This window comes from Charadrius vociferus, unplaced genomic scaffold (genome assembly GCF_000708025.1).
Source record: "Charadrius vociferus isolate BGI_N301 unplaced genomic scaffold, ASM70802v2 scaffold214, whole genome shotgun sequence".
NCBI classification, from domain to species: Eukaryota; Metazoa; Chordata; class Aves; order Charadriiformes; family Charadriidae; genus Charadrius; species Charadrius vociferus.
Window position 1 is genome coordinate 3,203,725 of NW_009647955.1, and position 24,262 is coordinate 3,227,986.

The following is a 24,262-nucleotide window of genomic DNA, read 5'->3' on the forward strand; positions in this document are numbered from 1 at the left end:
TCCCTACACACCTGGAAACCTCCATTTTGCAGAGCTAAAAATCACAGAACTAGTGCGCTCCCACCACCAGGCTGGAACATGCTATGTAACTCTTGCAATGTTCATGTTCACTGCTGGTTTCCTGAAAACATCCCCATTCTTGGTCAGCACAGCACATTAGACGCTCAATTTTCTCCCTTATCAAATGCTGATACCTTTCCCTCTCTTAACACATCCCCTCTAACCCAACCCTCAGCCCTCTAACTGTTTCTGTTGCCCTTCTCTGAATCCTTTCCAATCTCTGACTCATAAAGGAGGATTTATTGGACTAAAGATCCACTTTTAATAATGCCTTCTGCTGTATAATTTCACTGCTGAAGTTAACTCAGGCACCTTCTGTCCTGTTGGACTGTGGCTTGGAACAATCCGCGACAGCATGTCTGGAGGAATTTTGCTGAATAAACTCACAGTCGCAGAAATGTCAGATACATAACAGCAGGAAACATCCTTACAGGGAGAACTGGGGTGACTGGGGGAAAATGCCATAGAGGGAAAAGAGCGAGACGGCACTACTGACCTCAATAACTTCTGCTGTGAATGTGCCCACAGTGACCAATACACAAATGTGGAAGCAATTACACACCATCAGTGTGTAACCCCTGCTCTCCCCCCACTACAGGAATCAGTGGGAACAAATCTCAAACTGTAATAAAAACTCACAGATGGTTCCTGGAGACCTTTTAATTAACACTGCAGTTTCCAAACCGAACAAGATAATCTCCCTGGATTCTCACTGAGTAACAGCAACAAATGAGCTCCCTTTAAAGGCAGATCATTGGGAACGTTATCTCCTCGTTTTGAAATGAAAGCGCAAATTAAGTGGCAACATTTTTATTACCACTGATTGCAGGATCATCTCAGAGCTTCTGGAGCGTCTGGGAGGAGGACTGGTGCGCACTAAGGGAAGCGACACACATACCAACACACTATTCGTTAAAACTTAGTAACACAAGAACAGCAAATCTTGTCCAAGACATGGAAATGCAGCATGAATAGCGGTGGGCAACAGGCAGCTGTACCAACCCCTACACCACACATCGCCCTCAGCAAAAGTTTCTTGGCACAGCCAGAGAGACTGGTTTCTCTCCCATCCCAGCCAGTCTGTTCAGACTGAATATCTATGCTGGCAATAATGACTAATAGTAATTGTCACCAGTGACTAATAATGTGACCTGGGTGTGGACACTAGCCAAGAGGTAGAGATTTATTATGGTGGTATTGAGTTGGACAGAGAGGCATCTGGACACAGAGGCGATAGGTTTTGCATCACGTAACAAATCTCCACCACCACCTGCTTCCCCTTACCTAAGTCTTCTCTACCACTCCGGTCAAAATGTCCTTCCTCTCACTTTTTTCTTACCTCTTGGAAAAAGGCATGTTATGGAGCAGAAAAAGGAAACTATTAACCGAAATGCAAAATATCAAAATTTTGGGGGGAGGTAGGTTTTTTTATTGTTGCTTTTTTAATGGTAACCAGATTGCCCCTTCAAAACAATCAGGACTTTCGGCAAGTTAATAGCTTCAGTCTGGATCTGAGCTCTCTACTAAAACTGCTGTGCCTCCCTCTTTTTTTTTTTTTTTTAATCACCTAAAGGCTGATACTGCAATACAAAAAACATTCGTGTAGCATAATGCGGAAAGAGGCCTGTGTGCTTCTGAGACACTCAACACTGATTACTACCTCTCTCTTTAATTTCTGGCTTCCCTGGTAAGTTTTAGTGGTCTTTGCAGATGGCTCTGAACCTTTCTGCTGGGATATTTATGCACTAACTTATTGCAGCAGGTTGCTCTGCTGCTGCATTTGTTTTACTGGGTCTAATCTTGGCAACGTATTTGCACTTCAAAGCCATCTAAAGACATTCCATAGCTTTATTCTGTTCTGTGGTCCTTGGTTAGCTTCCACAGCCAGGAAGCCACATCAGCTGAACCTTACAAACCATCTCCAGAGCCACCTGCAAAGACCACCAAAGCTTACCAGGGAAGCCAGAAATCAAAGATTGAGGTAATCTCTTCAAGGAGGGAAACTCCACAACCTCCCTGGGCAATCTGCTCCTGTGCTTGGTCACCCTTACAGTAAAAAAGTGTTTCCTGATGTTCAGACAGAACCTCCTGTGTTTCAGTTTGTGCCGATTACCTCCAGCCCTAGAGCCAGCTGGAAAATCCAGCTTGACCAAAAAAGTTTACCCCATTTTTTCCCAGGCCTGCGAGCTAACACCCTCGGCATACGTGACATTCATCGAGTGAAAAGACTGTATGAAACATGGTGAGCTAGAGAGGAAGGAGACCCCAATAGTTGAAGCAGGAGACTGATGAACTTTCACCATGATTCTGAGTAAATGCTTAGGTCTTCCACAGACATCCCATGTGCCAGTGGTGGACTTGCGTGAACTTCCTCTAACTCCGCTGTCCTGCTTTCAAATGGGCCTAGCCATAAGCTGTTTTGTCAGAGTCAGTTTTGCTGACACCCCATCACTGGTTTTGAGGGGTACTTGGAGGTTAAGGAACTTAAAGGTTCATTCAGGGCATCCTTTTCTATGCTTTTGCTCCTAGACCCTCCTGAACACACAGGTTCCCTTCTGCCAGAAGTCCATCTAGATGAGTGTTTTGTTGCTGGCAGGGAATGGTACTGGATGTACTAGTGAAGAGTGTAGGAACACGGCCTACAGCCCTGAATCTCCAGCAGTCTGTGGTATTCTTGTTTTTAACAGCCATCGCATATTATGTGAAGAATATTCTTTTCCTCTGTTTTAAACTTGAGAATGTTCTCCTGGAAAATGCTGGCAGGGATACACAGAGAGCGAAGCTCACTCTCTACTGAAACTGTCGGTGGGGCTGTGTTTGCAAGGACTCACCTCTAGGCTTCAAACTGTCTCCTTCTTCTCTTTCTCTTTTGTCACATGTGTTTGTGTGCAGACTTTCACTGACTCCAAGACCTGCTTTGCCCCACTGTGTGCCTACATCTAATTAGGCTCCTATTTGCTCGGCTCCGTCACATCACATGAAACTTTCCAGGCACCTTCCAAACTGCTGCGAGAGTACAAGCAGTCACTCAGCGTATACCACCTTCCTTAAAGGATAGATGAAAACCCTCCAGTCCTGGCCCAGCTGCTTCATTAAAATATTGCTCCAGGTAAACACAATTCAACCAAGTCGGACAGAGGCCTCACAGCTTGCTTTCCACAGAAAGCAATCACACTTTCTATCTTGCAACTACTTTCTCAAAGAAATCTGCAGGCATTCCAACTCCAAAGGTGATGGGATGTGTCCTAAGCAGAAAAGGGACAGACTGACAAAGTTACTGAGATGCCATTGTTCTGGCCAATGAAAATCTAAAAAAAAACAACCAACAAAACAAACCCAAATGTGAAAACAATTTAATGGCAGAACTTCCTTAGGAGTGTATATTTCAGTCAGTTGAGGTTGAAAAGGGCACAGTTTTTGAATTGTTGAAGGGTGAAAACATCCAGGAACATGTTTTTCCTTCTCATTTATTCACCGTAATCCAAAGACTGGGTTAAATAAGTTCTCCTTTGCAGTCTGGACAGTTATTTTCTGCTGACTCTACAGCTGTACGCTAAAGAACTATTCAATGGCTTTTATTACCTAGAAGACAGAAAAGGCTCAAAAAAAAGTAATAGGAAAATGGCTGTTAGGGAATTCTAAAAAGGTATCTAATCAGGCAACAGCATCATTTCAAATGCTTTCAAGCCAGAAATTACTGTAACAGGGGAAATAAAAACTGCAGATTTTTATTGGATTTGTGGATAATCCCCCTATTTACTGAAATAATTGTTTCTAAATCTTTATTTTTCTCTGAATATATATATTTGAGGAGTCGGACTATTGTCTCCACCATGTATTAAGCTAATATATTAGCTGATTCATCTAAACGAACAAGAACTGTATGTAAGCCCACTTTTTCAAATATGTAAATCTGGTTTGTCCCCTCAACATTATTGTTACGACAGCCTCAGAGTATTATAATTTACCTAGCTAGCGTGCACACTGTGTTCTTCGCTATGCAATTACCCATTCTGAGTATGTAAATTCATCTTTGTCCTAGTGAATGTGGATTTAGCTTTGTATAGCTGACAATGTAGTTCCACTGAGGCATTCCTCCTTCCTTCCTCCACAAATTTGTCAAAAGAAAAGTGGTCAATATTTGCATTATAATCACAAGATTAGGGGTAACTGGGATGTTCATTTGAAAAATTACACTGCAGATTTGATCGGTGAAAGCCAGCAGCTGTAGAAAGGCTGCACAGTGCTCACCATGTACTAGCAATCATTGCATCGTTGGCTTCATCGTTAGAGGACTCTATTTGGATGGTCAAACTCTTAAGCACAGCCATCCGTTAGTGCTTGGGAAGATTAGAAAGACAGATGGCTCCTACAGAGAGATGAGTTAGAAAGATGCAGGGAGGGATATTTTCACCAGATGGATGCTGCCAAGTTTTGCAGGGCACAAGAGGTGCCCTGCAGTCTAGATCAAAATCTAGTCCCCCAGGATCTTCTGGAGGAAAATAGTTCCTCAGTTCAGCCAAGTACTTGAGCACAGGAGTAAGTGGAGACACAAGAGTTTTCCTATTGAATTAAGGATGTGCTCGTGTCCTTGTATAAGGCCACTGAACTGGCCAGTGAAACATCCAGCAAGAACTGGGCGGAATATGAAGGGCTCCTGACTCCAACTGCTAGCCATGTACGGGAGGAACTGCAGCAATGGCCACCGTGGCCCTTCTCTTAAAGTGTTTTCAGTAAAAATCCAAAGGATAAAAGTGAATGAAGAATCCATGCAATGCCAGTGACTTACAAATACACTCAAAAAACCTTTGTTGGCTTTTGCTCACGTTCTGGATGCTTCAACAATCAGCCATTTAAGAGTTGCAGGAGGGGAAGTATATTGTTGATAATTACATCAATGCATTGTTCTCAGAAACTGAGAACTGTTAACCACAAAGAATTTTACAATTTGAAGTGACACTGCTGAGAGCAGATTGTACTCAAGTATTTAAACATATGATTGATGACTACAGGTACAGAGAAAGGGGATACTGTGAAAGTGAAGATAAATAAAAGGACATAATGACCTAAAAAGTGTATGCTGTAGACTCTCAAACAGCGTCTTTGGAAAAATGTATGTGGTTACTCAGTTTCTTCTCTGACAGTCGTGTGGCTAAAGCTTGTGCTGCAGAGCACAGCCACCTCTTGCTGCCCTCAAGGCACACACCTCTCCCACTCCACATGGGAGTCCTCTGCTGCAGAGAATGACGACTTGTTTTTTCCAGGGGAGACCTGAGGAAGGAGATGACCTAATACCCCGCCCTAGATTTCTATGGGGTCTATAGCTATGACTATCTAAAGTGCCTATGCTAGTTTGGTCTCATGTCCCAGAGACTTCCAGTATTCAGTTCCCTCAGAGGAAACTTTGAAAAGATCTCTTGGCTATAGAAATTTTCTTTCGGACAGTCTCCAAATGGATGTCAGAAAAAAGAGTCCTAAATGATGAGCATAAAACTGAGCTTTTGAAGTCTGTAAATAAAAAGGGAAAGAACTGCAGGGATGGTGATTACTTTGAAATCCCGCTGAAACCACAGGGAGCTTCAAGTATTTACAGCACCACTGGCAATGAAGTAACTAGGTGCCAGAACAGTGATTTAGCTGAAAAATAAGATAGCTACTTTCTGGGTTTATTCTCTCAGGTGGTGCCAGGTCAATTTATTCCATTTTGAAGTCAAATAGTGATTTCCCTACTTCCCTGCACCATTCCAACTTGGCAGACCTGAGAACCAAGAGCCTCCTTTTGCCTTTTCTGTTTTGTTTTGGGGTTTTTTTGTTTTTTTTTTTTGTTTTGTTTTGTTGTTTTTTTTTTTTAAATGAGTAATACATATATCCCAAGTGGAAGTCGTCTCCAAATGCTGCCGAGGCATACACACACTTCTGTGGTTAAGCAACATGGGACAAATAGGTCAAACCAGGCCAGGATGGCTGGACTCAAGAGAGAAACACAGCTAGATCTGGAGGAACATCAACTCGGGAAGCCTTCCGGTGTGAGAGGCTCCTGTGAGCTCATCTCTCTTTCACAGCACTAACATCCTGATAGGAAAAGGACACGTGAAGGAGAAAAATCTTTTGAGGTAAAAAACAAAGCAAAAACACCCTCATGCTGTCATGTAGTCACTCTCTTATCTAGTCAAGCTCTTACACAGTGCCCTCAACATAGCATCCGAGTGCCTGTCAATCACCAATGCGCTTATCTCCACACTGTCTCTGTGGGAGTAGGAAAGAAATCTTATCTCCACCGTATAGACGAGCAGCTGAGGCAGAGAAATTAAGGACTTGATCTAGTTACCTAAACATAAGTTTCTTGTGCCATCTAAGATGTCCCGGGGCACGCAAGACATGCATAGGGCTGGCAGGTGGGCCCCAGGACCTAAGGGCGATCCATGATGTTCTGGAGGCCAGGCAGGCTGCTCTGGCACACTGCAGATGCAGATGAATGTCTAAGTTTAGGCAACCGAATTGAATCCTGCGGTCAGGGCAAGGCATTTGTGGCAAAGCAGGGAGCTGAACCCTACCAACTGCCTTGCTACCACCCTAAAGACAAGAATTGCCTTCCGTCTGCAAAGATGGACACAACCTTTTTTTCCACGTTTTGACTACCGGCCTGTTTTATTACCAAAGCCAAGTTTCATGTGCCTGGGACTCCACAATACCGTTGTCAGGAGCCTGTGTACTGTCCTTCTCCTGTCTGAGTATGAACACACATCCGTATCATCTTCCAGCCACTATCAAGAAGATCCCACCTATGTAATACGGAGTTATTTACTGTCCAACTCACCAGAAACACTTAGATTGTAATACAAGGAGCCAGAATCAGTATCAGAGTGGCGTTTGTCCACGTCCAGAAGCCCAGACCTCACACTGAAAGGTGAATCTACCTCCTTGTGGCAGTATTTACAGAAAGACACTTTCATTGTAGCTTATGGCAAAACCCTGATGACAATTTAGGAGCTTGTAATGAGCTTACTGAGGAAGAATGAAAGGATGGTCAAGGTCATAGCCCCCATAGGAGCGCTATCAGTCTTGACATGTACAGCAAATAAGGTTCTCAAACAGCTGCCAAAATCAGAAATAAGCTGTATGCAGAGAAGCTGTGCTGGCCTTGCTGCAGGCTGTTATTTTGGTGCATTAGGCTGAGGACAGACTTACAAAACCACTCGAGCAATTCGGACATTTGGTTCTCCTTTGAAACAGCTCTGTGAAAGAGGCAGTGGAGAAGCACCAGCCCGACAGGTCTGGTTGCTAGAGCAGCTTCCTCCTGCAGCCACCGCAAGCATCTCTTCTCTGCCACTTGCCCCCACTGGTTTGGGTTGTGTCCACACGCCTTGCAGGTCTACATCCCAGCTGCTACTTAGATACACAGGTTTAACCAAACAACCCCCAGGGACAAGGCTGGTTCCAATCCTCCCTTCTGGTCTCTCTCCAAAGATAAAAGACACACATCAGACACAATTCTTTCCCCAGCCACACCAGGTACCCTCCACTGTATTCACAGCTGCAACTGTAGGCAGAATCTGATCAATGTCTTAATTTACTTAAGCTTCCCAAGTACTTGAAAGAGGAGAATTATTTTTATGTTATTATTTTTTTATATGTAAAATCTGATTAGAATAATCCTGGCAAGGCAGAGAGTGATAAGCAAATAGAGTAGGTGAAAAAAGGTAGTTTTGAAGGAGGAAATTGATTTCCTTCCATCCCTCCAAATTTGAATAATAAACGTTCACAAAGAACTTCTTCGCAAGAAACTCCTGGAGATGCAAGAAACTAATTAAAATACTTTAATAAATCATCTCTCAGAGCTCCTTACAAAAATACAGGTTGCTGCAGAGTAAAAAGTTTGAGACATTCACACTTGGAATCCAGTGGCCAACGCTTTCATGGGGGTGCAGAAAAATTTGAAAACACACTTGAAATTAGCCAGAGTCATGCAAAACATTGAGGCTCTGGGAATCTTGCTGCTCTGCCTGCTTTCACAACTAAGGAGTTACAAACCAAAGAGAAATGTGACCAACAGGCACCTTTCCCTTTTCTACACCTCTGTTTCTTCTGTAAGAAAGTGGGTAATTGTGTCCTTTTTCTGGAAACCACTTTGAGCTTTCTGGTAGAAACGCAGATCTTGCTATGATTTCGCAGAAAGACACGATGATTTCCAATTTCCAAACCAGGCACGATTTCTAAGAGATTACCATTTATTCACTAAAGTCCTAAAACACTATTAACAAAGAAAATTCATTGAACATTCATATGTCTCAAGAAGGAACTAGTTTCCTATACATGTAGTAGTATGAGCACACACTTGTTCACTGGACGTTACCCGAATAACTGAGCAGACCACAGTCTCAGCTGTGCTGGGGTAAATACACTCATCTCAGTTTTCTGACTACATGAACATCACTTGGTTTGCTCTAGATATAACTCAGTGGCAGACACATCAGAAACTGAAATATCCCACAATACCACAGAAATTGTACTCTTCCTTTGACCACTGCCTTGCTATGTGATGCTTTACAGCCATGCTTCCACTGCTAAAAAAAAGCCCACACACGGAACAACATTTTCTGTTGAGTCACACCCAGTCCACCTCCAAACAGAACTGCCAGTGCAGAGTTTGCCCCACAGCTCTCATTAAGTCCTCGGTCATGTCTGGATGGCACAAGATGCCCCGGAGAGAAGACGACACAGTGCATGGCACCATACCAGGGCTGTAAAGCACTAATGAAGCACTGTGAATGCTGGACAGACTGCCCAGCAATCCACCTGGATGGCTCCTGGTACCCAACCTAGCTTTGGGAAAAAAAACCAAAACCAAACACCAGGTATTTCTGCACAGTCTAAGAAGATGTCTTCTCACTGGTCAGACAGCTCGCTGTGCTACCGTCTCTGTTACCGGTTTCTCCTAGCTGTCACTATGAGTGGCACATACTGGAGCTGAACACCGAGTTAAATGAACACACAGGGGCCACCCTTATGTTCATCTCAGCGAGAGTTAGGGCATGCGGTGGGTGCCCGACACCTCTGGAAGCAGGGCTTTAAGGTGTCTGAAAATCCATGCCTGCTTTTGTTACTGGAAATGGTTTTCTTGCAAGACCTGGCCGTTCAGCTCCTGGGGGCATGAGCACATCACAAGCGCTTCCTTCCAGAGCACTGCTGCAATCCTGAGCTTCTCAGGAGCTGTTTCCAATTCTCCACCTGCCATCTTGTGAAGGCAACACCGTAAACAGCCCCAGCTCCTTGGGTGGCTGAAAAAGAGATATCTGTGGAGCCCTGAGCAACTGCACTTGACATATGGTATTAAGATGTGCAAGGGAAGATGGCTGGCAGAGTACGACTCTCCTGTGGTTCTTTTGCCTGCTCCCATTATCCTCACTGAAGGTTGCTAGGGACATAAATGCTGAGGAGCCAGAAAAGAAGTGAAACGGGAAGACGGAGAGGGAGAAGCAAGCCCTGCCTACACAGCACACAGCTTTCAAAGCAAACCGATTTGCTCAGACACAAGATACTACAAACAAGTTGTGCTGCTGCTGATGCACCAGTTCCCGGAATAATCACAGTGATACAAAAGAAAGCTTGTGATTAAGGCAAAGAATTAGGATCAGTCAGAACAGAAGGCCTAATCCAGTCTCCAAGCATGACCTTGGGCATGTCACATCACTCCTCTATGCTCGGTTTCCTTAACTACGTGATGAAGCTTCCCAGCATAAGTGGAAAATTATCTGAGAGCGTGGGAGAGCCCAGGAGCAACTCACAGGTAAGCGATAACAGATTATTTTCGGGGCCCACACCATTGGCCTCTGCAACCCCAGGTAAGGTAATTCCTCCCACTGCCAATGATCCAGACGACCCAGACACCCTCAGACCAGCACATTCCTGAAGGCCAATCACGAGATGTAGCTTTAGGCAAAAGATTTGCATTTTAACAGCTCTATATCTGCCAGACACGTTAGAGCCACAGGCTGGGTCCTGCATTATGCGCTGACAGTATCTGTGAGGTGCTCCCATCAGAAACTGAAGTAACACAGCACCTCTCTGACCTGGATTCCCATCAAAAGCTGGTGTTCAGCACAAGCTCTCACTCCTCCTCCCAGTCCAACACTGGCAGTTATCACCAGCCTACCTTGCTTCTGATTTCACCTGAAGTACTTCTAGAGCCCTTCCCTTTGCTCTGTTCCCTTCTTGCTCACCACAGTGTACGGTGGGATTCACCAGCATCCACAGGGAAATTCTGTTATGGGCAGTAAATGTAAATGATAAACCAGGTGACAGGATTTAAACTGGACCATGAGCATCATGACAGGTGCAACAGGACCATGAGCATCATGACAGGGTTGGCCAAGCTGCGGTCTGCTCTTAGAGGTGCTTTATACCTTTTTCCCCCCTAAAAAGAAAAGTTCATAGATGTGACTCCTGCAGTGATCCTTCACTTCCTCCAGCTGGAGACACCGTGTCTGCCTTTGGGTTCAATACCTCCAGACTGCTTGCTGGGGCAGAGCACTGCATTGCACTCGAGGACTGGGAAAATGGGGAGGAAGTCCCATCCCTACACAAGGTCTCCAAGCAAGGGCACATCAGGTCTGCAAGTTGAGAAGCATTGGATGGCAGTGGCATTTCAGATGCCTTCCTACCACACCAGGTGTCTGCAGGACATCCATAGACATCCCCTGTGGACAAGATCCTGCTAAGCCTCTGGGCAAATGCAGATCAGCAGGCAGGACAGAAAGACAGAGCATCACTCAAGACAGCACAGCCAGTGCTGTTCAGCTACACCTCCCAGCGCACACCAGGAGAGGCAGGGAGGAAAAGGAAGGGTTTTGCCCAGCCAAAATGCCCACAGCAGCAGTAAGAGATACAAGAAGATGGAAATTACTTTGGACAAGCCAGTAGAACAGCTGTGAGCCTTTTTCTTTTAATAACTAGGAAGACAACTAACATTACGGATCCCAACTGGACCGGGCTAGCTGCACACCTGCACAGCACCTTTCTCCTGAGCTGGCTGGATCCCTGACAAAGGTCCTTCCTCTGGCCAGTCTGCTCTGCCCTACTGGTAAGCAAGCCACCTGCAGCCATCTACCTGACATGGGAACAGGCACAGTGCAGAAGACAGGGGGCTGCAGGATATAGTATCCCCCAACTACAGATGGTGGTGGTTCTCCTTGGCACCAAGTATAGTCCAAAACTCAAAACCCATTAGCTGCCGCAGCTCCATCAAGAGTAGTTATCCATTGTCAGGAGGAATGGAGGAACATCTTTCCAATGCACATGACCCAACTTAAAGCAATATGGGACAACAACTCAACCCACCAGGAACAGTAAACTGTCACTTTAAAATGCACACGATGTCCGGCACAAGTGCATGGGCTTTGAAGACTGCAGCAGAGATACCACGAACTGCCCTTCTTGACCCCCGCTTGCTTTGGAGAGCTTCCTGCTGGGGGAAGCAATAGCCCAGCATGGCCACTGCGCTTGTGGGAATGTCAGAATCTTGCTCCTCATCTTACTTTGCACGTGCCTAGAAAGTTGGACACTATCTTTCTCAGTGTGTCCTCACTTAACAGCCTTGTTCAAAATCCCTAAGGTTCTATTTTCCTCTCTTCTATTTCATGCTTCCAATAATTTAGCGGTGGAAGAGAAAAGGCTATGCAGGAGATTCATGCTGATTCCTATCTCAGAGGCTTTAGAGAGAAGCAGACAATCTTTGTCCAGCTGCAGTAATTCCTCTGCAGTGCTCCACACAGCATCTGGGAGTCCATAACATGTGCATGCAAATCCCAAGTGCTGTTATCAATAATTCATTTGATGTGCAGCCTTCAGAGGAGCTGACCAAGGAAGCTTCTTATAAAGAGAAGTCAATCCTTCGGTCTTCTCAGGAGGGAAGTGGTGAGGAGAAAGGAAAACTTAACATCTTCATGCCATGTCTTATTTATGTCAAGAGGGTGTTCACATTTCAGAAAGCTTTTAGCGTGGGGCTGGTGCCTAGGTATGTATTTGGGGGATTAGAGAGCACATTGTGAATATTAAAATACTTTCAACTTTCTGCGATTCAGCTAACTTATAAAAAAAAAACTGCATGAAAGCCTACCATTGCTCCCCAAGCACAGCTCCTCTGCACCTTGGATGCCATTGTACGTAAGAGGTGGCAGGACACCCTCACAGCCTCTTCACCGCTTTCTTGTTGGCCAAGATGTTAAACCACCACATTAACCTGTGACTCGTGTGTGCGTGCTAGAGATTTACCAATTTCAGAGAGGGACAATTAATTTAATTTCATTCAAAAGTTTCAGGGTTTGTCAGACTTTTCCACAGAAGAGTAGCCATCTCCACACAACAAAGGATGCGATCTGTAGCACATCAGCAGGGAATAAGGTCCCCTTTTTAATCAAGCAAAAGCTGTAGGGGAGGCCACAGGCATAAGTCCACATAGCGTCCACCCACTGAGATCAATCTTTTGGTTTGGGTATGTTGCCTGAAACATAGTGATGTTAAGATTAATGAAAAGTGGTTAAGGAAAACAAAAAAGGAAGACAGCAACTAGGCAAGCAGCAGAAGCTGTTGGAAGGTGTAACTGCAGAACCGCAAAACTGTAAGTAACAGAAGTCAGCCCCAAAAGATCGAGTGTGTGACCTAAATGTAGGCAGAAAGGTGGATGACACACTATAAAGACACTACTGGCGGTACCACTATAACTATGATTACTTGGGTTTCTAGTCCTATGACAAATCTACAGATGACTGCTGGCACAGCAGAGGAATTTTCATTTAAGCTTGGAAAATAAGGGCCAGGCCATGAGTCCAAACTCTGCTCTGAACCATCAAGTCCAGGCTCAGCCTCTGGCAAAGTGAGGATTTCCTCCTCCTCACGACACAGAAGAGGCCACGACTTTACGACCAGAATTTTCAGAATCTCTCACTTTCTCATAATCCTACATCCATGATGGTGCCCCTACTCCCACCCCCACCAGGATGTTTGTTGAACTGACCTGCTCTGTCTGCAGGGGGTCCGGGTTAAAATGAAGTTTTGATCGTACTGATGACACCATCAGGTCATCTTTTGCCGAGCATCCCTAAAGAACCTGCTGGTCCCTGTGGTATTGGGTGGCAGCATCTCAGAACTGTATGGGCCCCATCCTAGAGCCCCCTGTACCATTCCAGAGAAAAAAAAACTATCAAGGAGAAAAAAAAATAAAATATCTTAGAGCTAAATATTTTTAAAGAGCTATTTTAAGTCCAGATTCTACCCAGTTTATTCATTCATTCAAAATTTACAAGTTGGATAATATAATTAAATAACCCAGTAATAAACAACCAGCAGATTGGGTGGCAGCATCTCAGAACTGTATGGGCCCCATCCTAGAGCCCCCTGTACCATTCCAGAGAAAAAAAAACTATCAAGGAGAAAAAAAATAAAATATCTTAGAGCTAAATATTTTTAAAGAGCTATTTTAAGTCCAGATTCTACCCAGTTTATTCATTCATTCAAAATTTACAAGTTGGATAATATAATTAAATACCCCAGTAATAAACAACCAGCAGATCTAAAACACTCAGCCATTTCCCCTCGGGGCTGACGTTTTCAGCCTTCCATGAGGGCCAGGCATGTTTTTAAAAAACAAAGCTCAGCCCCAGTGTCAGCAGACGCAGCGGGTTGGGGAAGGACGAGCTCTGCCTCTGATGCCCACTGCTCTTCGGCACCCACTGCCACCAGGTCAGACCTGGGCTCAGCCTCAGCCAGCACAGACAGAAGACAAGACCTCGCAGGGCCTCTTTGATGCACCTGGTAGCATGAGACCAGCCGCAAGGACCGGGCACGGTTTGGGAGGGCCTGGAGCAGGTCCAAAGCCATGTCCTGCTTGCCTGCTCTGCTGCCGGGATGCCTTCGGGCAGTGCTGCTGGCAAGGTGCCTCCCCGCTCCCGCACAGATTGCAGGCTCCTTGGCAGAAGCACGCCGGCCATCCCACGCGCTCTGCGGAGCCGAGCACGCTGTCAGCATGCAACACATCACAGCAGCGACTGGCTGCCAGTAGTAGGAACAGAACCCTTCCACCCCGCTCACGGCTTCGCAGATGAATTCACGGAGAGAAAAGTTGGGTAGATGCGGAGCTGTCCTTGCAGTAAGGAGTGGCTCTTCCAGAAGAGGCAACTGGAAGTGGCTGGTATCCCCAAGGTTTGTGTCCCTGCGGCAGGGGAGACCGGGGAGCGCAGATTCAGCAAAGCATCAAGGTGCAATTTCAGTGCATTGCTGAACTGGATCTTGTATAAGGACAGTTCAACTCCTTGGCCAGGTTCGTAACTTCCACCAAGCATGGTCACTCCACCAATTTCAGGAGGCTCCTGTGAGGCACTGTAGCATGTAACTATAGGTGCCAGAAGCCAGCCCTGTATCTTGGGACTCACGGGAACTAAAAGATTAGGGACCTGAACTCAGCTCCCATGATTCAGAGGCTTTAAGAAAATTACTTTTGCTTTGCAAGTGCTTAGTCAGGATAGCACCCTTTTGCAGCAAAAGCAAGGCAGGGATGGTCCAGGCTTCCATCCAGGCCTTTCCGCTACAGCACACTACATTCCCCACTGATTCAGCCAGTCTGGCTTGAAATAGCTCAGGTATTTTGAACCTCTCTCCCTTTCCCCTGGAAAACTGCACTACAGTCCAACAATGTTTCTCATTTTAAAAGTTTTCTATCACTTGGCTCCCAGTTATAGTTACACGCACATTGTTGGTAAGGTTTCTTCTTCGGCTTTTCAGCCTATGACTGTTGTATCTCCTGCTTTCGCCTCCAGAGCCATTAGTCAGTGTTTGGCAAAGGCACGCCATTCACTAGTTTCATCCATTCTATATTTGACTTCAGTGTTACCAGAAAAGAGATCCGAGTCACTTCATTAACACACACCTGACCTCAGCCAAACATCCTCTTGCTCACAACTTTCCTCCTTTTTTTTTTTTTTCATATCAAACAAGTCTTGGACCCAGGAAGGACAGTATTTGTCCTCCCTCCACCACTAAATAAAAAGTTAATAATGCCACTATCACCCCAATGTGCTGGAGTTTAGTCTAGCTTTCACTTGTGGAAAACAGACAATAGCACTATTTATGGACAAGACACTGGATAAATGGCATTAAAAACAAGCAAATCAGGCTGAAGAGTTTAAGGAACAGCAAAATATTAGCTGAGGGTGAGGAGCTCTAGTTACTGGCCCCTACTGCATCCCCCCAGCCAGCAGGATGCAAAGGGAAGGCAATGAAAGGGACTTCTGCTGCGACTACCTCTCCAGGGCGACATCGCCACACTCAGCTTTTGGTTCTTGTTTGCTGGGATGAGTGCTCCACTCACACCTCATCTCTGCTAACTAGGGCTTCCCTGCACACCATCCCATCCTCAGTCTTGACATATCCTAGAGTTTTCTTCCAAAATCCGACTCAAACATTGTATCACATTCAACCATTCCGCTTTAACCTCATAATTTCCCCTGCAGTGGTTAATTGGTCACACACAATGCCCAGGAGAAAAAATGGGTAAGCTCTGTGCAATGCTACTGCTGCTTAGTACCTGCTCCAAAGCCTTCATCTACCTGCTTATCTAAGGTTAGACCTGTACATTTGGCCTCAAGGAAACCAGCAGAAGGAACGCCATGCAGAAGACGACAGCTACCACATTCATCTCTGCCATTCCTACTCTTGCCTTCCTTACAATATAGAGCAACCTCTCCCCGCTGGTGTCTTACCCTCTTCCACGCTAATAGGAAATCACGTGGGATCGAAATGCTCAACCAAAATCTAAACATTTTGCTCTGATTTTATTAGGAATAGTAAAGCAATACAAAACACTCAGATGTTCCTTCAGAATAGGAATCTGTAATCTTTCTTTGGGGAAGCGTCAAAATGAGGTGAGTCAGCACCACTGGAGCAGTTTTCCCTGATTTTCTTCCAAAATGAAGTTTCAGCGAAAGATCATCATACCTCCCAATACTGACAGACCACTGCTCACAAAGGGAAACGTCCCATCCCCACTCCTCCAGCTGGCATTAGGTAGAACAAAACACATTCCTAAATATCCTGTGCAACCAAGGTTAAGAGAAGGCACTTCTGACTGAAGCATACTTACTCTTTACAATTTGCACTGCTATCATGAAAGACGAGGAACAGCTAGCTAGGAAAACAGGATTAGGTCCTCCAATTACTGATTTTGTCCTCTGAACTGTCTCTTGCTTGAATAGGCGAGAGCTAAGCCTGACCTAACTCACCCCAGATGTCGATACAAGGTGCAGAGCAGCCCCCTCCCATGGGATCCCCACCGTGGTGTGCTAGGAAACTTCAGGGAATACAGGTCCCTCAACAGGATGCCAGACGGGAAACCTGCCCCAAAAAAGCCCCACTAATTGCCCTGTCCCAGCACTCCCCACCCGACGAGAAGCCCAGGCGGTCCTGCCAAGTGAGGTCGTACCCATTTCCAGCTCTTACGACATCCTGAATAACCCCTGAGCCAGTCTGGGCCAGCACCGGTCCTGCCCGACTTGCAGAGTCACAGCCGGGATGGGGGAGCTTGCTCTGCTGGGGTGGAAGGGAAGCTGGACCGATGAAGAGCTGCCGAGAGCCAAGCTGAGCAACATGGGCAGCAGCACCTCACGGGGGGAAAGAGACCACTTTGCTGTCGACAGCCGTGTTTACGTTTCCCTGCCGCAAGGGCGGCACGACAGGGTGCCCGCCAGGAGCTGTATTTCAGGAACATCCGAGGCAAGGCAGGAATCTGCTCCCAAGGGCTGGCTCTCCTCAGCACAGCTGCTTCCCCGAGCATCCATTTTGTTCCCTCTGTATTTATGATTAAGCCAGGGGACGGGAGGAGTTTTACATCTCCCCGTTAATGCCTGCATTCAGCGAGCCCCTTTAAACAGCCAGTGAAGAAGAGCAGATACTCTGGAGGGAAATTAAAAGCGCATTACACGGGGCTCCTGCTGTGCTTTGCCTTTGGAGACACTTCGCTCTCTCCACTGCCCTGGCTCCCTAATGAGGCATGTAAACTAGGGAATTCCCCCAGCAAGGGTGCTGGCTTGCAAAGCCTGCAGGAGGGAGATGTCCAGGATACCCGCCTGGCCCGTCTGCCCCTCTGCCCAAATCAGCTAGCAGCACTGGAGGTCAAACGGGAATTAAAAGAAATGGCATTGGCACAAGCAGGTTTAACACCCCAAACCTATTAGAGGAGAGAACATAGCACACCGATTCCACCCCCTGACCTTGAAATGATGTAAATATGAGTGCAGCAACCCTAGAGGAGTTGTAGCAAAATAGTTATAGCATGGCAAGCAGATTAAAAAATACAGTTAATATACATACTTCCCCAGATGCTTGTGTATTATTATGCAAGACATGTTTATTATGCAAAATGATAGAGCAGAAAAAAAGCAGAGAAAAAGGAAATGCAAAGACACACTGAGCTCTTAACGTGACTTGGGTTTTTTCAATGCTGTTTAGATTTTTTTTTTATCGTGCATAATCATTCCCTTATTAGCAGGAATCTTTGAAGTGATTCAAGCTCTAATTTCAGCATTTCAAACTCACAGGTTTATACTGTAAAACCATACTGAGCTCTTGTAAGCGACCCATTTTTTTCCTCTGTATTCTGTATCTCTGCTAGGGTTTTCTCGGTCTTTCCAATAAATTATGTATCACAATTTGCCATTTCAAAAATAATTAGAACTCCAAGTTAAACAACAAGGAATATCTGAGAGCAGTGCATTTTAGAAGAGAAGTGTTATGCACTTGGGGCAAAACCAATCCCAGCTGTAACACCACTGAATTATACATATCATCATATTGAGCGCTGCAATTTCGGTGTACTTGGAGTGACTGGGTGGGCCTGAGGAGGCCCTACAGCCCCATGATGAGCATCTGCTCCAGGAGAATCGGGTTTGCCTCTCAGGCAAAACACTTTGCAGGTGCTCCCTTCCCCATGCCCCCACAAGTTGTTGCAGCAGGGGTAATGGAGAGAAACTTCACAGAGAAAGGTTATACAGTAGTAGGAATTAATTTGGTGGTGCAACTATTAACTCCAGGCAGAGACAGAAGAGCATGTTGTGTGTCTTCTTCCGATACAATTAGGCTGTAAACTCACTGGAGCAGGACGTACCTCTTTATTCTGCGTTTCCCTCTCCTCTGCAACAACCAGCCTTTCGTCTCAGCTTCCCAAGCGCTAAGACAGTAGAAGTAATACCTACTGCCCTTCATTCATTCTGTGTTTTTTTACTTTGGCATAAAATGCTAACAGTGCATCCACAGTAGAGTCGTGTCCCTCCCCACAACAGGTGCTGATTAAAAAGAAACACCCTTCATGCACCATCAGGGAATTTACAGCTGCTCTACATTATAAGAAATCAAATGGAAACACACCATTGACTCTGCAAGCTTGCTATGAAGACAGCGTTTTGCATCCTACTGTCTGCCAAGCCATGTGCCTCAGACCAAGACCTGATTATTTTCTTGCCTACTAAGCACCTAATTCCCCAGCAGACCTCAGAGGTAGCAATAAGCCAGTCTGGGAAAAAAAAAAAAATAATCAGGTATCGAGTGTAAGTAAACAATGCACAAAAGTCATAAACAGCTGCTTCCCAAGCAAAGAGGCTTTGGCATCTAATGCATTTAGGTCTCTGAAGCTGGCTAGGGATCTATGGTTGGCTTCAACCCAGAAACCCAACCCCACACTGTCCCTACCCATCCCTAATGGAACAGAACAGATGAGGAAACTCATGCTAAAGGTATCACGGTGTGGCCGAGCACATAGGAGAGTCTTGCACGTTTCTGCAAAGAGCCTTCTCAAGTTTGGCTTTAGAGGACCCCACTCAGCCCTGCTTTTATGCTGATTGGCACCAGGAAGACTTTTTCCAAGGGCTAGTTATTTTAAATGCATTCATTCAAGAGCCCATTGGCCCAAACTCAGAAGGAGCTGGCACAAACCATCTCCGAGACCAGGCTGATAATAGCCTCTGGTTTGATCCAGGGCAGGGGATGTCAGCCAAGGTCTCAGCTGACGCACACAGATTAAGCATTACCAATAATACCCCACCAAACAAAACCAAAACAAACCCACAGTGATGATGTGTTCAGTTACAGACACAATCTGGACTCAAGAAGAGGAAAAAACCACCACCACACAAAACATTTCCCTGGACAGTTGCATTTTATCTGAAAGCCATCCTGGGCTTGAGGGCGTTACAAGTGGTAGCAGGGCTGGGGCTGGGACAGACAGCAGGGGAGGCAGCCAAGCAGCAGAAAAACTTCATTTATCAGTGGATCTGCATGAGTGAACATCATCTATTGGGAATATTGACCCATTTTTCAGAAATCCCTCAGAAAAGACCAGTGAAAAAAATAGGTACAGGCACAACACCAAAGGAAACCGGTCGGAGATCGAGCAAAGCTGTAGTTTAGGGTCCGCTAAGCAAAGGAACAGGGACAATGTGTCCTTTGCTGCGGGCAGCAGTCAGGTCCAGGCGGCACGGCCGGTGGCCCTGCTCACCCCAGAGAGAAACAGACTGTCAAGTCCTGCCAAAGCAATTCCCCAGCACAGTCTTCGAGACTGACACAGCCGTGCCAAATGTTGGCTTGGAGTGGGATCCTGGTCCCACAAGGAAAGCTGCAGCATCCAAAAGAAACTGCTTGAACAGGCTAAGCTCTTCTCAGCCATATCCAGGTCTCTTTAGGACCCTGGTCTCATCCCTTGTCTTTGGTACTATGAGTGGCTTGACCCACACTCCCTGGTCCTAACAGAATTCATCCACAAATTTTTTTTCTTGCCTTGAGGTCTACTCCAAAGCACAATTAATTGATTTACTGCTGTGAGATAGAGACAGAGCCACCCGTCAATACAAGAAAATAGTGTCCCCCAAGTTCCATCTCTCTGGAGTAGAGGTGGGCCAGCAGCATCCATTCACTGCAAGCAGAAACCTTGGATCATGTTGACAAAATGAACAGTTTAACTCTTATTAGTTCAGACAGAGCTGAATGTCATCAAGCCGTGGCATGTAATGAGGTCCACTTCATTAACCACTGGCCATCATGGCACATCCTTAGCCTTCCCTGATTAACCGTCCTGCTTAAGACAGACACGCTTGCTGGGAATAAGCAGGCCCCGTTAAAACAGCCTCTTCTGAACACATGTATGATCTGGTGCCTTTCAGAACACTTCACGTGACTAACAGATGTGTTTCCCAGATGCATGGTCCTCCTGCTGCCCACCATCTCTCGGTATGTCCCTCCTGCTCTTTGCATCATCTCACTACTGCTAGCAAGAGATACTTTTCCTCTGCATCATCTCTAATCTCTCAGCTGTCAAACCTCACATTTCCAACTCTTCATTTCTTCTCCTGCCCGAGCCCCACACCTTTCCCTCCCTTGCACTATTTGTTCAGAAAATGCTGACCCCTCATTGCTCCAAAAAGATACACACCCCTCCCCTCCCCGGCTGGATGTGGCTCTGTGACACACACTGCTTTCCTGCAGTCCTCATGTATGGGGCACCAGTGGTACGAGGAGCCTCAGTGCCGGGCCAGCATCCTTTATGCCCAGTGCTGCACAAACACAGGGCAAAATCCCAGTCCTGACACCCCCCCACACTATGTGCCTAGAGGGAAGCACGCACAACAATGCAGCACCACACCGCACTCCGTATTACCTTTAGGATTCTGATAGCTTTACAAAAAGAGGAAGTTTTCATTGTTAGTAAACCGATGTAATTTATTTAGAAGCAGTCATTTATGTTTACTGGGCTATGAAAGAACAGGAAGCGTCTGGCATCCACAGAGATCCAGATTGATCTCTCTGTCTCTTCTTGACAAGCAGCCAGTTTTGAGACCTATCTCGCCAGGCATACTAACACATCCACTTGCTGTTTTCTACCCTGAGCCGCTGGTGAGACAGAGCTATGTCACCTCTCGAGGGAAAGGAGGAAATCCCAACCGTGTGAGCCGTTTAAAACTGACCAGGAACAAAGATGGATGGTAAGAGTTAGGAAATATTGTGTAGGAGCAGCTCAGACTGTTGTCCTTTCAGTGGTCCTATCTCCATTCTCACGTACGCTTTTAAAGCAAAGTAAATGTCTAGACAAGAGCGGAATCGCTGCACTGTAAATTTACACAACGGCAGATGAGATTAGAATCTTGGCCATACACTTTAAAGATATCATAGCTACAGAAATGAGAAGTGTATTATTAACTATTACTTTTTACTATGTAGAACTGGAGCAAAGTTATTTGAAGCATAAAAAATTCTGGCAAAGGGCTGCCATATTTAATAAATCACTGAATCAATTATTCACTGTGAAAATCAATTACTTACTTCAAATGAGAATCTTATGAATAACCTCATGCCCTTTCATGCCATCTAAGAAAGTTATAGGGGAATTAGTCAGTAAAAAATGCCTCACTTATCTTTTATGTGCATTAAAAAGACCACACAGATAGAGGGAAATTCTACCAACAGAATAGTCCAGAACCATTATAATGAAGTCAGGGTATTGCTGTGGATTTACACTGCAGGCAGAAGCAGAGTATGACACATTGGGGCACCACCTATGATCAGTTACGCGGGCGCAATTCAGAAGCAATTCCATTCAGTCCACGCCATTTCACGAATGTGAAAGCCGAATCTAACCAGCCAGCCATACCACCTCCTCTACAACGTGACCTACATTAAGTGACTACTCAAAGGAATACAAAGTGTATCTTCACAGGTCAGGAAATATTGCCACGAATCTCCGAGGAGACACTTTAAAGTGAATATTGCATGGCCACGCAGCAGCTCCCCCTGTTCCTGCTTGCAAAGGTTTGCTGATACGTGACCGTTTTCAGAAAAAGCTGCAAGTCCCAGTGCAGTCTCCCCCCTCCTGCCTACAAAACCCAACCACTCCAGGACCCCAACGGCACAAAGTACTTACTGAGCTGTAGAGATATCCCTCAGCGTTCATGGCAACGTACAGACCTGCCTTCACCCCTTGGATTGCCACCACGCGAAGACCCACAGGAATTAGATTGAAAAGGGCTGCAGAAGGAAAAGAAAAGCAAAGGTTATGGAGACATCACCCTGCGCGGCCGCTGCTGCTTTTTTGCCCCCAGGCTGGCCCACCCCACTCCTGACTCTGACAAAAGATACTGAACTAGAATCAAAAGCCCCGCTTCCAGCTACAAGAGAGGTCTGCAGTCCTGGGGCCAATGTTGAAAGCAAATTTTAAAAGTGCACTGAATTTGGCTGCCTCCCAGAAGCCTCAACACACCCATCAGTCCATCTGATCACTTTGCAATGCCAAGGGCTCATACGTGCACTAAAGCTAGCGCATCTCAACGGCTTTCTGTGGGCCAGCTGAGCTGTGGGAACTGCACATGTACACGTCTTTGCCCATGGCAAACGCAACAACACAACTGAGTTTAGTTCACCCTGAAACAGATTTTAGCCTAGTCACACTGTCTTGCATTTGCCATATGCTATAAGAGTATATAGACAGCGAGCAGGGCCAGAAGGATGCTAATTAACTTGACTGCATGTCTGCCCCTGCGATCCCTGCTGTTAAAGGAATGAAGAGACTCAGGAAGAGATCCTGCTCCACTCCAGGACCAGAGCACTGCTCCTCATTCAGAAGCAGCACTAGATAGGACAGAAGAGGACAAGACCTTTCAATACTCAATTCTACTGCAATCTTATTGATTAAAGTATTGCAACCACTTCCTCCCAATTAATTACTTTATTGCTTTATTTCAAGTAGAGCATGTATCCCATTGAAAGACTTTTCCCAGGAGCACATACATTAACGTACAGTCAGGCTTTTGCTACATTTCTAACAGAATGGGTTCAAAGATGTAGAAGATGGTCACTGTTCATAGACTGAACACTGAGGAACTAGCACAGCTTTGTTTCCATTGAGATTTGTAGGAAAAGAGTATCCAGATGTTGCAGGACCCCTTCTGCTTCAGCTTATAAAGAGCTAACTACAGCTTGTCCCAGGGAGCCCAGGATATGGAAAGAGGGACACAGGATTGGGAAGAAACATAGAAACAGACACCACAGAAATACTTCACTCAAGGTCTCTTCCCACACAACTGCCCTGAAACAAGAATATTTTTTCCTGGTTCCCTAGTCACAAGGTCAGACTTCCCCTTCCACATTCATGAAGCATTTATGGCTTTTTAACACACTCACTTGTTTGCAAAAGCCTGCTTCAAACTTCTCAAGAGCTTTAAGGTGTTCAAATTAGCCCGAGAGGGGCCTGTTAATGGGCAGAGTGCAGAGGAAAGACTGAGTGATGGAGGGCACAGGGAAGCATTCCTGTTTTCCAGCTGACCATTAAGGACGTCATCCTCTAGCTGATTCATTTTATAGATCATTTACGAAGTTTTATGCCTGACACGACACATCACATTGGAGCAAGCACAGCCCAAAGAGGTCTTCCATAATGGTTGTAGGAGAAACAGTCCTCCTCACTGTGCCATCTCCCAGCCTCTCTCTCCCTGGGAGATAGACTGCTGCTGATTTAACATCAGCCCTGAAGGACAGAGCAGCTTTTGCTGAAATGGCCTATTCAAAATGGTATAGCTCTCCAGGCCAGGCTAGTGTTAATCTTGTTATGACAGGAGGGAATTGAGACCAGCTCAGCATCAATCCACCGCCCCTAGAAGACTGGTTAGATGTGCACATGCCAGGTAACACAAGGATTTAACTCAACCACGAGATGTTCCCAAGGATGTCCCTCATGAACTATCGCAGAGGGGAAGAGAAAGTGTGTTGGAATTCCTTTCCAAAGAAATAAAAAAGAAAAACCAAAACATTTATAGCAAACATGGAGAAAAAGGAAGGGGGGGGGAACAAAACAAAACCCAAAACTGTAAACTGATTCTTTCCTTGCAACCAGTGTGACTGCTCCAAAGTCCCAGAAGTTGCACAATTTCTAAGAGAAAAAGCAGAGCCCAAAGAGTGTGTGTGAAATGTAATAGGGACCTGGTTGCATTTGACCTGAACTCATGGTGGATTTGCTTACAGGTCAGAGGTGGATACCTTTGCAGAAGTAAAACCTGAAAAAAGCACAGGAGACAGAAAGCCACTTTGCTCAAGATACCTAACAGGTGCCCTGGCTAAGGCCCAAAAAGGGATTAATGGAAGCCATCTTCCCATGAAGGCTCTTTTCTCTCCCTCATTT

At 45.7% G+C, this 24,262-nt stretch overlaps 1 protein-coding gene across 1 annotated transcript in view; it reads right to left on the bottom strand.

The window, feature by feature from the left end:
- Positions 1–24,262, bottom strand: part of FGF12 (fibroblast growth factor 12) — an 81,661-nt gene that overhangs the window by 51,405 nt on the left and 5,994 nt on the right. The window contains exon 2 of the mRNA XM_009883367.1: positions 22,013–22,116. Coding sequence (XP_009881669.1) covers positions 22,013–22,116 — 104 coding nt within the window. The remainder of the gene's footprint in view (positions 1–22,012; positions 22,117–24,262) is intronic.